This window comes from Tenrec ecaudatus, chromosome 1, assembly GCF_050624435.1.
Source record: "Tenrec ecaudatus isolate mTenEca1 chromosome 1, mTenEca1.hap1, whole genome shotgun sequence".
NCBI lineage: Eukaryota > Metazoa > Chordata > Mammalia > Afrosoricida > Tenrecidae > Tenrec > Tenrec ecaudatus.
The window spans coordinates 166,347,631-166,360,655 of NC_134530.1; the positions used below are offsets into that span (position 1 = coordinate 166,347,631).

At 61.3% G+C, this 13,025-nt stretch overlaps 1 protein-coding gene across 2 annotated transcripts in view; it reads right to left on the reverse strand.

Moving 5' to 3' along the window:
* IQGAP3 (IQ motif containing GTPase activating protein 3) overlaps positions 1 to 13,025 on the reverse strand; it is a 36,876-nt gene that overhangs the window by 7,400 nt on the left and 16,451 nt on the right. For both annotated transcript variants that reach the window (XR_012786895.1, XM_075563418.1), the window contains exons 13-27: positions 12,127 to 12,284; positions 11,039 to 11,160; positions 10,790 to 10,953; positions 9,516 to 9,606; positions 8,676 to 8,843; positions 8,427 to 8,566; positions 8,168 to 8,338; positions 6,319 to 6,402; positions 6,147 to 6,218; positions 5,982 to 6,051; positions 3,333 to 3,541; positions 2,503 to 2,655; positions 2,063 to 2,226; positions 1,525 to 1,749; positions 420 to 560 (exon numbers count right to left, since the gene is read on the reverse strand). Coding sequence is in view for 1 of the 2 variants with exons in the window: in XM_075563418.1 (XP_075419533.1) it covers positions 420 to 560; positions 1,525 to 1,749; positions 2,063 to 2,226; positions 2,503 to 2,655; positions 3,333 to 3,541; positions 5,982 to 6,051; positions 6,147 to 6,218; positions 6,319 to 6,402; positions 8,168 to 8,338; positions 8,427 to 8,566; positions 8,676 to 8,843; positions 9,516 to 9,606; positions 10,790 to 10,953; positions 11,039 to 11,160; positions 12,127 to 12,284 (2,132 nt within the window). In the remaining variant the exon portion in view is untranslated. The remainder of the gene's footprint in view (positions 1 to 419; positions 561 to 1,524; positions 1,750 to 2,062; positions 2,227 to 2,502; positions 2,656 to 3,332; positions 3,542 to 5,981; positions 6,052 to 6,146; positions 6,219 to 6,318; positions 6,403 to 8,167; positions 8,339 to 8,426; positions 8,567 to 8,675; positions 8,844 to 9,515; positions 9,607 to 10,789; positions 10,954 to 11,038; positions 11,161 to 12,126; positions 12,285 to 13,025) is intronic.

The window sequence follows — 13,025 nt, forward strand, 5'->3', positions numbered from 1 at the left end:
GGAATGACGCAGGCAAGATGTAGCGGATGGCCCTCAGTTGGTTTCCTGGTCGGTGCAGAAGGAGCAGCGCTGCCCAGGCTTTAGGTCCTGGCATTCTCGAGAGAACATCATGGCTGCAGCAGCAGCTGACCAACCGCCCCCTCCGCATGCTGGTGCCATTGCATCCCCGCCCGGCAGCCAGCCCAGGGAAGGAGAGGGATGTAAGTGCTCTACCCGTCTGGAGCATGTTCATTTTTGGCTCTGTGGACCCGAGTCCTTATTTTTCCCCCATCTGCTTTCAATCACGTGTCCTTGTGACCACGTGAGGGCTCCCTTCTCCAGCGTCAGTCCTGCCCCTCAAGCTGCGAGCAGCCCTGCCTTCAGCTCTCAGCCAGGGGCTCCACTGTGTCCCCCCGCCCCCGCCCCGCCCGAGTACGCACGGGATCTGGTCCACGGATGAGATGATGGCCACAAGAAACTTCTCGGTCACAGCAAGGAGGTTGCGCATGGAGATGTCTAGCCGTCTCTGGACCTCGGGGTGGCTCAAGGCCTGCTCTGGGGTGACCTCGTAGGGGAGGTGGCTGTGGGCAGCCAGAGAGGACATCAGTCAGAGCCCTCTCCCACGGCGCCCCTTCCCAGGCCCATCCTTTAAATTACTCCCACCGCAGGCTCTGGTGCACACCTACTAAGGGCAGCCCAGCCTCAGAGACCTGGAGAGGGGTTGAAAGGGGAAGAGCTGGGGAGGCCAGAGGGAAGTGGGTAGGCACAGGAAAGCATAGGGAACCAGAAAGTTGTGGGGGGACCCCTCTGGGGCCCAGCAGGGATTGGGTCCGCGGCACCTAGCCTGTGGAGGGGTGGGCAGGAGGGAAGACAGGCCCTATGGCCAAGCATCTGGCCCCACCCAGAGTGGCCCTGGACAGCAGCCCTCCTGGGCAGCTCCATTTCCCCCTCAAGGAGCAGGAGCTGCCCTACTATCGAAGGCCAGCCTCGGGAGCCTGGGGGCCCCATGGGAGACGCACGGGGCTGCTCCACTCAGGGCGGGTGGGTCACACTCAGGAGCCCCTCCACTCCACAGGAGGGAGGAGAGGCTGTCTACTGCTGCAAAGGCTTAGGCTCAGAAACCTGACGTGGGGTTCGCTATGAGCTGGGACTGGCGAGCCTGCTTCTCCCGCTATCTCATTTGCCTATTCATCTGTAAGCCTGAATATTCATCCATACACCAATCAATACGGAGTCCTTATCCCCACTCCCGGTCATCATTTGCAAGCACTGGCACCGCAGTGAGCACATTTGCACATTCATCTGTGCACAGCATTCTTTCTGCGTGAAGCTCGCCAGGTTTGGAGTCATCTTCTCCAGCAGCTCCGTGTACATTACCAGAGGGGGTCTAAAAGGCGACCCTATTTAGTCCTATAGGCCTGGTGTCATATTTGCATACGTCAGCATGCTCATGTATATGCTACCTTCAAAGGACACCATGCAGTAGGCCCCCAGACCAAGCTGATCATAGAGCAAGTGCGCTCCCCTGCCCCGCCGTCTGCTCACCTGCGCTGCCCCGTCTGGGCCTCGGTCTGGTTGACCCAGCTCTTGTAGAGGTGGACGGGGTCCGTGTGGACGCTGAGGGCCTTGTCCTCCAGCACGTCCTGGATCACCTTGCCCAGGATCTCCCGCAGGGCACTCGGTCCCCGCCCGTTCCGGTAAAATCTCACCACCAGCCTCACCACCGTGGGGTTGCCAGTCACCACGTCCTGGGGCTTCTCCACCTTCGACCTGTGGGCCGAGAGGCCATTGAAGCTGGTCTCCTGCCTCTGAGCAGGGTGACTGGCTGTTGCTTTTTCTCTGTGAGACGATGGGGCCAGAAGCCCATGCTGTGGGTCCCTTACGGAATGCCCCGAGGTCCCCCCAGCTCAGCCTTGGTGCCAAGAACGCAACCCACCCCTCCCGCGCTGTTGTCCTGGGGATGTCCACAGTTCCTCTGCAGGTGGCAGAGGCCTTTTCTACCCTCAACCCCTCACAAACCGCCGTTTCTGAAGGAGCCAGCCTCGCCACCCCTTAACCCACCCCCACCCCGGCTGGAACCTACTGGATCTCCTCGCGGAGTGCGGCCTTGAACAGCTGGAGCAGGAGGTAGGCCTCGCGGCGATTGGAGGCATAGTTGTAGAGAGTGAAAATCACAGACTCCATGAACTTGGTGGTTTTGTTCTGTGGCATCTGAAAGATCAGCTTGGCCAGGTAGATGGGCTGCGTCTGCAAGCAATGGGGAGGTAAGGATGCCACACGGGGGCTGGCGGTCAGACACAGAAGGACTTTGGGGGGTGGGGGACGGGGTGGAATGAAGAACGCACTGTCACACTTTCTCGGGATGCTGGAGACATTCCGGAAAAACTGGGGAGGGCGTCATCCTTTTCGCCAGGATGGTGGGAAAGGACACCTTGCCCGGGGCAGAGGCACAGCCCTGAAAGCCGCCGGGTGCCAGGCCCTCAGGGGTGGTGGGCACCTCTCCTTCCAAAGACCCCGGCTCACCTGCAGCAGGTAGAAGAGGTGCTGGTAAGCTTCTAGCTTCTGCCGTTTCTCTTTGCTCAGCGACTTTAATCCCTTCTGCTTGTCCAGAACCATCAGCTCTGACAGCTGCTCCTTATTCTTCTTGGTCAGCCTCTTGCAGTGGGAGACCACCTCCTGCGCGGGGGGAAAGGGAGGGGCAGGAGGTGTGCCAGCTCACAGCACAAAACATATGTTCCAGAGCCGGCGCAGTGGGAGCCAGGGCTTTCCCCTCTTCAGGGACAGGCGCGAGCGGGAAGTTAAATGGTTCCGGGGTGAGGGAGGGCCCCCTGATGTCCTGACAGTCTGTCTGGGGGCAGTCTGCGGAGAGAGGAGGGCTGTTGGGCTAAAGCTTCGTGCCTACTGGCTTTTATGGTTACTCCTCATTCGACTCTTGTGCGGATGTGCGGGGGCAACACACCGTGGCAACAGCACACTGTGTCTCTGATGCCGTTCCCCCTGGGATTCCCATGGGAACGGTCAGTGGAAGGTGCTTCCCAGTGTGTCCCTGCATTTGGTATGGTAGAGGTGGCACTTTCATTAAAGTCACTCAGGTAAGGAGGAAACCGACAGGGAGGGAGCTCACAGGCCCACCCACGGCCCCTTCTATCCCTGGGAACTAGCAGAGCTGCCGCCAGTCATGTGGCCCGTGTCCTTTCTGCTACAGCACCTGTCACCAGCACATGGCTTACTGGGAGACAGAGGGCCACGGGACAAGGACCTGAGCCAAGTGATCAAACCCACACATTGTTCAGGGATTTGACAAGTGGCCAGCGACACCTCTCCAGAGGCGGCGTGGGTGGGCGGGCCCTCACCTGCAAGGTGATCCGGTTCTTCACCAGCAGGCCAATCTTGATGTCCATGAGGTTGAGGTCCTGCTCCAGCTGCTGGTTGGACCGGATCTTCCGGACCACCTCTTCCTGGAGCTTCAGCAGCTCGGCCTCCGCCGAGAAGTCCTGCTGGCTTTGATTCAGCAGGTGGGCAAATCTCCGAACCACGCTGAGAGGCGGGTGGGGTGCGTGGACTGGTGGAAGGAGAGGCAGTGCCAGGCTTAGGCCGGCGTTGGTCAGTGGCCCCCGCCACTGTTCCGATCAAGGACAGCAGGCCCCATGCTCGGGCCCCCTTCTGACGGATTCTGCTCCCCAAGAGGGCAGCATTCGTCAGCCTGTCCCAGAACTCCACGTCTTACAACCAGGTGTAACGCCAGAGCCGTTCTCCCTCAGCTGCTGCTCAGTGGCGGCTACACCCAAGCCGGGGCCTCATTTCACCCTGAGGCCCAGGCCTCCCTGTTGCACGGTTTCCCTCCTTCCCCCGCTGCTGGGCCAACCTGCTGCTCATCCTTCATACCCAGCATGCTTCCACCCGTCGGAGCCTCCGCTCAGCCCTGCCTCCCTGCCCACAGCGCTCCTGCCAGGGGTGGCTGCACCCAGGGGGCCCCACAGATAACAGAAGGTGGGGGGGGGGTTCAGAGCTCGACGGATGGTGACTCCCTTGACTTTGCACTTGGCTTGACAGCGAAGAGCAGCTACAGAGAGCGATGACAACAAAGCTCCTGTTCTAAATGCTTTCCGCCCTCAAACAGCCAAGCAATCAGGCCACTCAACCACCCCGTGGTCCTGAGGAGCTTGGCACTGCTGGGAGCGCTTACGTGGCTTGCCCAAGGTGACTGGGGCGAGCAGTGGGGCGACTGGAGGGCGGCCCTGTGCCTGCTGCCAGCTGCTGTCACGCCAGTTCGGACTCGGGGCAGGCCCGCATGTGCAGAGGAACCACAGCCACGCCTCTGGCTGCTGGGTGGAGTGCTGGGGGCTTCTGCCGCCCAGGGGCTTGCAGGCCCTGGCCCTCAGGGCCCCGAGCCAGTGTGGATACCAGACAAAGAAGCCGCCACTTTACGATAACACAGCTAGTGCGGTGAAGGGTGGCGCTGGGCAGTGTGAGGGGCCAGGATGGTCTCTAGGGCCCAAGTGGGCACCCTAACTCCACCTGGCACCTGGAGAAAGGTTTCCCTGGGGCGAGGCCACGCTGAGTGCTGGCAGTGGATGGTGGTGGGCGGACGTGGGCTGTGTGGGGAGGTGCGGGAAGTAGTGCACACCTGGGGCCCAGTGAGGCGGCCAGTGGGAGGATCTTGGGGCAGGGAGAGGGAGAGGCTGGACCGGAAAGCCCCAGAGGCTGTGGTTAGAGGATCAACTGACCGGGGTTTATCTTCCCGGCAGTGGGGAGCCAGTGCCCAGGTCTAAGGGGTTAACCTGGCTGCAGCAGCGAGGGTGGGTCTCTGAGGGGTGAATGGTGGCAGATCACAGAGTTTGTGGGCAAATAGGGGGGGGGGGAAAGGAGAGGTGCATTGGGAACCCGCTCAGACAGCACGCGGGCGTCTCTAATCCTGATCACAACCCTAGGAGACCCCATGGCCCGTCGATGAATAAGCTGGAAGCTTGACGAAGCTCAGGACCTCCCTGGAGCCGCACAGTGGCTGGGCAGCGGGGGTCCCTGAGAGAGGCTAAGGGAGTCAAACACCATCTTCCAGAAAAACTATCAACTGAGCAGAAAGAAGGGAAAGGATGCCGGGCCGGGGGACGAGGGGGAGCTAGAGGAGGAGGTGGGTGGGCCCCAGGGAAGCAAGAAAGTCAGTCAGCGCCCGTGGGCAGAGCAGTGGGGAGAGAGAAGGAGGTGGAGGGGAGTGGCCTTCTGAACAGAACCTCCAACCTGAATTCAAGAGTGCTGCTCAGGCCCAGAGGGACCTGGAAGCCGGATGCAGCAAGTGTGGCCGGGACCAGCTTGTCACTGTAGCAGAAACGGCTGGCCTTCTGGGTTGTACAGACAGGGGCCCAGAGCCGTCTGGAAGGACCTCGCTAAGGCTTTGAACACATGCCTGGCACATTCAGGGGGTGGGGAGACGGAGCTCCTGCAGGTGTGTGCCCTCGCTTGCCCCCTGGCAGCGCAGGAAGGGCCCAGCTCTCCGCACTCTCGCGGCTGTGGCTGTGTGGAGGCCAGCACAAGGAGACAGAGGGCGGGAATGTTGGGTGGAGGAGAAAGTAGCTTCTCCTGGTGCTTTGGAGGTCGCAGCAGGGAGCTCATCCAAGCCTTGTACCGGAAGCCCTGCTTCCAGATGCAGCCATCTCTGCCCTGATTAGTGCCCCTTTGGTGGGCAGCGGGCTTTGTTACAGCCACTCACAGTCCTGTAGAGGCAGCTTGGGACTTGGGCCCCTTACTGGTTGTGCAGCCCCAGGAAGGACATCTAGACCTGCCTGCCCTGGGGTGAGTCCTAATTCCCCTATTAAACTGGCAGATCTCTGCATGCACACTCACAGATTGAGGACACCAGCGGTCGACGCAAGAAATGGGCTCAGAAAGGCCAGGCAACCTCTTCGGCTATAAGCTGCAAGGGAAGTGTGACCTGCAGGCCGACCAGTGCAGGCCTGCAGACCCAGCCAGCTCAGTCACCCGGCAGAGGCGGCCTGCTTGCTCACCTAATGTCCGGTAGTCATCCCGGACCCTCCTGGCTCGGAAAAAGGCCTGGATCTTTACAATAGAGCTGACCTGCCAGGGGACACAGGCGGGGAAAAGGTCAAAGGCTGCCCTTGCTCTGGTCTCAGGAGGGCAGGGCAGGTGTGGGGGAGCAGGGTGACCCTCACATTCTTCCGGAAGTAGCGCAGACGCATCCGGTATCGCCTCCGTGCTGCCCACATGCGGGCCCAGGCCTGGATCTGGGAGGAGACAATGCATCAGAGTGCAGAGAGGGCAGGGACAGTGGCCTGGGGGCGGGGGTCTATCAGGAGAGAGGGGCGTCCCCTGGGACCAACTTACCTTGATCACGGCACCCACGTTTGCTTTCAAATACTGCAGCCGCTCTAAGTAAGCCTTCCGCTGCCGGCAACCCCGCCAATGAGCCTGCACACAGCCAAGGACAAGAGAGAGCCCACGCTGGTGCCCCTGGTGGCCTGAGAGACTCTCCGGGGAAGTCGGAGGGGCCATTGTCCCAGTCCTCACAGAGCTTCCGACTTCACGGGGACACCAAACACCCGTGCCCTCTGCCACTTGCTCCCCCCCACTCACACACACACACCCATAAAATCACATACACACACACACACTACCACCACCACCACCCTCCTCACAGAAACAACAAGATGCAGGCTTAAGAGTAACAGGGCATTCACCTACTTGCCAACTTTATTCCCCCCAAATACATGCATAGACCACCTATAGTGTGCACGTGCACACACACACACACACATACACAGCGTGGCCACAGAGCAGCCTGCGAGGCACATGGTTTCATGGATGGAGCACGGAGCTGGGTGCCCATCTCTGCCAGCGGCTGTCTGGGCCTCCCATCTGGATTGGTCGGAATTGAGGACCTGACTGAGTGGGTGGCTTTCAGAAAAGATCAGTGTCTCAGAACACCCATGTGGCCTCGTTTCTGACTGGTACCCCCCGGAGCTGAGGGCAAGTAGCCTCCCGCTCTGGGCCATCTCTCCCTTTCTGTCTCCCTGGCCAAGGTCAACACACTGTCACCAGCAGAGAATGCTTCCTGTGACTCCATCTCCTCTCCCCCTGCCGGGGTGACCTTTTCAGATTCCAGCCTGACTCCCCAGCCTGGGCTCTCCAGTCCCACAAGGTCTTCATTGAGGGCCCGTTCCCCTGCACGCCCCTCCTCGGCATTGTCCCTGGGTCCCCAAGTCTAACATCAACTGTATTACGGTTCCTGCCAGGGGAGACGGGGGCCTACTCACTGTGTGTCTCCTCCTGACCTAGCCCAGGGTTGAGTGCCATGCCTGGCAAGTACTAGCCATCCAGAGATGTTTATTAACAACAGCAACGTTGGCGTTTTGAACCCAGCAACCAAGGGAGAGAGAGGGACCGCCTGCTCCTTACAGATTTAACAATTCCACGCCAGCCTGTAGGTCCCCTGGCTTGGAATCAGTGGCCTGGAGGCAGTGGGCAGGTTTGGATGCATTGCCACCACTACTGTGAGACCCCAAGATCCCCTCTCCCCGGGAGGTTCTGCTTGCTTATCTCCCCGTAATTCCTGGCTTATACAGAGCCCCGGTTGTCTTCCAAGTTGGCCTTGTGTCCAGTTACCTGACGAGAGGTCTCAGGCCATACCGGGCAGCCATACATGGGAGGACTAAAAATAGAAAGGGCTGGCTGGGCAGGAAAGAGAGCAGACTCTTCTCTGGGAAAGGGTGTTCCAGCCCTCTTCTGTTCAGTCCAGCCACTGCCTCCTCTTCACCACTCCTCTCCTGGCAGGAACCCCCGCCCCTCCCCCCGCCCCGGTGTCCACATCGAATCCCTCTTACTGCAGTCCGCTCTTCTCTCGGGGCAGCTAAAGGCAGCCCTCCACAGTCCATAACACATGACTGCAGGTGGCCCTTCCCTACCAGGCACTGTTCTCGACATGCTACCGACACGACCGTACTTAATTCATTAGTGGACCACCGAGGGGAACGCCGGCACACCCTGTTTTGCAGACGAGGGTCTGGAGGGGCAGTGAGGAGACTGAAGGAGAGAGAGCAGGTAACTTGTCAAGGTCACCGGGCAGGGCAGTGGTAGACCCAGGATTCAGAGGCAGGTCATTACAACACCACCCAACAAAAAGACACCCAGATGGAAGCCTGCTGACCCCAGGCCTCAGAAAGCCAGAGCCCGCCACCTGGATCATGATGATCGCGGGGAGCCAGGCCCTCAGAAAATGGGAGCGCTCAGCAAACTTCTGCCGGACCAGGAAGCCTCGGAGACGGGCCTGGAGCTGGATGATGAAGGGGATGTTGGCCTTCCAGAGCCGCTGGCGATCATGGGCAGCTGTGACCTTGGTGACAGCCGACTGGAGGGACAGGGTGGGTTTGGTGGGTGGGAGTCTCTTACAAGGACCCCCACCCAGGACTCCCTCTCTCGCAGGGGTCCCTGTCGACCTGGATCTCCTCTCGGGTCAGGTGGGAGGTGTTGAGGTGGCAGCCCGGGGGTCGCTCCCAGGTCCCCTGGAAGGTCTGCAGATGGAAGTAGTAAGCAGTGCCGTCCTTCATGCTGTGTTGGACCCAGAGCCCTGTGTCCCCTACGCAGAAGGGAAGCAGGGAAGTGTCCGAGAGAGGCCAGGAGGGCCAAGGCAGGCCTGGGGGATTGGGGGGCAGGCCAAGTGGGCTGGGAGCAGGGGATTCTGGTACCTGGACGCCGCTTCTTTGCCACGGTGTCTTCCAGGGCTCGCTGGTAGCCGGCGGCACAGTCAGGAACCACTCCTCGGAGGGCCACGCTGGGGTTCCTCAGTACCCGCTCCGTCTGGGCTGCCTTGCCTTCCTTGATGGCCTGATTGATGGCAGCCACACCAAGAGCCACTGCAGGGCATCAGGAGAGATGCCAGTGTCCCCTCCACCTAGTACTGCCCACAGCCTGGGCGGCCCTGGGAAGGACTCGGGGGAGCAGAACCCGTCAGGTGGAGCGGGGGGTGCCTACATCCCAGGTGACCAGACAGAGATGGAGACCCACAGCTGTGGTTGGAGGCGGAGTGGCAGCAAAGCAGGGACCCCTGCAGAAGGGCACGTGGGGCCTGGGGGTTGACGGCATTCACACTACACAGAGGGCAGGGCTGGGCAGAGCTTCTCAGGAGGATGAGAGTCCAAGACGTGGGGCGGCTGATACCACCAGCACCTCCCCATCACTCTCAGACCAACAGGTGGACAGAGAGACTCAAGGCATGGGGAAGTCGCCCCAGCAGCACCCCACTGTCTCGCCGCACTGTCCTCAAGCCCCTGCAACGCCTCCTCTCCCACCCTCAGACCCTGCACCCTCACCACCCGATTGTGCAGGCTCCCGGGGCAAGGGCCAGTGGGAGCCTCTGAGGATTCCCTGCCCAGCTGCCCCGTAGGGTCCAAGCAGCAGCCCTCTGCTGATTCTGGCCTACCTTCCCCCAGAGCCTGAAAGGGGGGCTGGTGACAGGGAGACCACCTGATGGCCAGGGCTCCTGGAGAGCCCCGCCCCCTCCCTCCCTGCCTCACGGGCCGGCGTACTTCTCTCAGCAGAGCTGGTGTCCTGGTTGGCTCTGGCCACTCCCTGGCGAATCTCCTCCAGCCACAGCACAGCTCCGGGGTCCCCTGTCACCTGACAGGTTGGGAGAGATGGGAACAGAGACGATGCCAGGCTGTGCCCGGGGCTCGGGCCTAGCCACGCCTTGGGCGAAGCTGCAGGGAGACCCGGGGGACAGCAGGGGCAGTGGCTTTTCCTCCCCTCTTCTTGCTCCCACGCAGACTCAGCTGGGCTTGTGGCTCTGAAGGCCCTCCCTCCCTTCCCTGCCTCCATGCTGTCCCATGTGTCAGCTCAGTCTGACGGCAGCCTGCGGGGCCCACAGGAGCACTGTGCAGCCTTGAACTCTCAGAATCGACTGCCCTCCGCAGACCCTGCCCCGGGCCTCAGCTAAGGCCCGGGACAGCCCACAGAAGGGGCCTCCACCTATCCGTCCCCCACTCCCCGTGCTCTCCCTCACCGCTCCGCCCTCCCATTCCTGCTCCAACTGCCTGGGCCTGCCACGGTCAGACTGATGCGGCTTACCGGGCCCCACGCTGCCCTCCGCTCATTCTCAGCAGACTTCTTTGAGAAGGACAATCACACTCACCCTGTCATACCACCGTCAACTACTGTCCAGACTGCACCCATTAAACAAGGCTCCCTGGTCCCTCTCCCTCCGGCCCGGGGCAGCCACGGCCACTTCCCGGCCCCAAGCCTTGGCCTGCTCTAGGTACGTCATAGGCGTGGGGGCGTCACATGCTAGTTGTCCTTCTGTGTCTGGCTACTTCCCCTCACACACCGTTTCCAAGGCTCATCGTGTCCCAGGACAGCGCTCCATGGAGCCTGAACTGTGTGCTGGGACCTCTGCACGGTGCAGGTGGCCCTGCGTCAGACTGCTAAGGAACAGCGTGGTGGTTCCAGCCTGCCCAGAGGCCCCTTCAGTCATGGAGGTGGGGGCCAGTACTGGAGAGCTGAGAGAACAGAGGCATGCAGGGATGCGCTCCAGGCTGCGTAGTCAGGGTGTGTCAGAGCAGGAAGTCCAGTCCGGGCTCCTGGGTCCAAGCCCCGTGCTCTTTCCGGATTCAAGGCCCTGCTGGCACCCAGAGCTCGGGCCTGCTCGTGAGCCTGGTCTGACCCGGCCCCTCAGCCTTGGTGAGGGAGCTAATAGGAACCGCCTCCCACCCCCACCCCACTGACCCCCGACCCAGGAAGGAACTGTGCCCTGAAGACTGGCAGCAGTCACTCCGCTGGTGGTCAACGTAGCTGGTGTGAGCCTCACCTGGGCCTTTTTCCTTCTGGCTGCCACCAGCAGGAGGTGGTACCGAGGGGCGGCAGGGAGGCTGATCTCCGCCAAGCCGGCTGCGGGCAGCAGCAGGGCAGTGAGCGTCTTCTCGGGGCTGCCGTGGTCCAGGGCTTCATTGATGAGGCTGACTGCGAGGACCCCTGTAAAGGGATTGAGATGGGCAGGGGCCCTCGGGCTTCCAGCTGAGGGACAGGGCTGCCGGGTGGGGCCTGGGGCTCCACTCACGATCGGTCTCTTCCTGGACCTGGGCGTTGACCTGGCTCAAGGTGGTCTGCAGGTCATTCCAGCTCAGGAAGTTTCGGTCCACACTACGCTCCTGCCGCAGCCTCACCAGCGCCTCGAAGTAACTGGGATGAGGGAAGGGTGGGTGGGGGCAGCTAGATGTCTCACGCAGCCTCCAGAGCACCTGGCCTCTCACTAGGGGCTCCCAAGACTTAGTCCTCTCTGCCCCTCGACGCACTCACCCTACTCGATCACCCATGCTGAACCGCACACCTGAATCCTGACTCCCTCCACCTGGCCTGTGACTCCCAGACTTTGTCATCTCAGGAAACCTTTCTTTGGTCCAACCTCTGGGACTGACAACCTGGGGGTCATGCCCTGCCAACGCTGATCTAGCCAAACCTGTCCCAACGCCAGCTCTCCACATCACCTCCACCACCACCGCCCGAGACCGCGCCCACCAGCTCCCTCTAGAGTCGGCTCTTGGCACGGCACTCAGCGAGATCCTGTTGAAAGTAGGTCAGACCATCTCCCTCGGTACTCAAACCTCCTGTGGCTCCTTCTTCCCGCGAAGCCAGAGGCCCATGCGGCCGCTGTTCCTGCTCACCCATCTGTGTGCCCCCTCCCCTGGTGTTCTTCCAGCGCACCGGCACCACGCTTCTTTCTAAGGGCCTCTGTCCCCACTCACGCCCTGTAGTTCCCTTCACCATGACCCCCCCCACCAAAGAGGCCACCCACAAGCCCAAGAAAACACCAAAGTCACCCCACAGGTCCCCACCCTTGGCCCCTTGGTCTGGCTAGCTTCTCTCCACAGCTCGCCTCTCAGTCTGGTATGTCAGTGAGCCTGTGTCCCCACCTGCACATGTAGTCTGGGGGAATGGGGCCCTGCTTTGTGCCCAGCACCGCGATGAGGCAGCAGAAGAAGGCAGATGACTGTGGCCCAGCCACTCCCCGAAGAAACCAGGCCAGGGGGCCGGGAGGGGCGGGCATGGGGGATGCAGAGGCTGGTCTCCAAGCAAGCACGCTCGGAATCTTGGGCTGCATCTGCTCCACCAATGCCCCACCCACTGCCACCCCCAAACCGAGCTCACCGCTGAGCATTCTCCGCTTCCACCTCGGCCAGGCCCGTGGCGGGGTTCACCAGGCTGCTCCAGAAGCCGCCAGCATCCCCGGCCTCCAAGGCCCGGTTAATCAGGACCACCGCCGACAGCATCTCCACGGCCACGAAGAGCTCCTCCTGGCACAGCTCCTAGAGCACGGGCAGGGGCGATGTCCAGGTGGGTGGTGGAGGGCTCGGGGCCTACCCTCCACCCAGAACTAACTCCAGCCTCTCAGTCTCCATCCCCAACCCCAATGGCCTGGCTCAGTCACGGGGAAAGGCTCCAACTTCACACTTGAGGAGACAGCTGTGTGTGAATGGCACACGCACACATGTCGTCACTGCATATCCATCAGAAGCCAGGGAGGCAGGTACCACGGAACCCGGCTGGTTACCATCTTAGCAGCTGAGACTCACACACATCGCGTCTGGGCCAGCCCTGGGCTTAGCAGCTGGGTAGCTCACTTAGCCCTGCCAACAACCCCATCAGGAACAGGGTGACGGACCCTATGTTCTGTGTGCAGACACTGAGGGTCAAAGGAGGTACATGACTCCCCAGGGGTCAGCCAAGCTGGATTTCAACTCAGGTCTGGCTCTAATGCTCACCCCCTCAGCCCCGGAGCATTCCTTCTCAGAGCTTCTGTGTGGCCTCCTGGCTCTGCAATGACCGAGCTGTGGACGCCCGCTCTCCCTGAGCATTACTCTCCTTGGAGCAATCCTCTGTGAATGCTTCTTCCAGGAAGCCTTCCCAGGTGACCCCTCGCTCAGCTCCCTCCAGCTCTTGCATCTGAGTATCTACCTTGGTCGTCTCCCTCTCCCTCCCTGCGTCTATCTGTGTCCGGGGTTATTCCAACTCCTCTGGCCAACCCACCCATGACCCGAGAGCTCTCT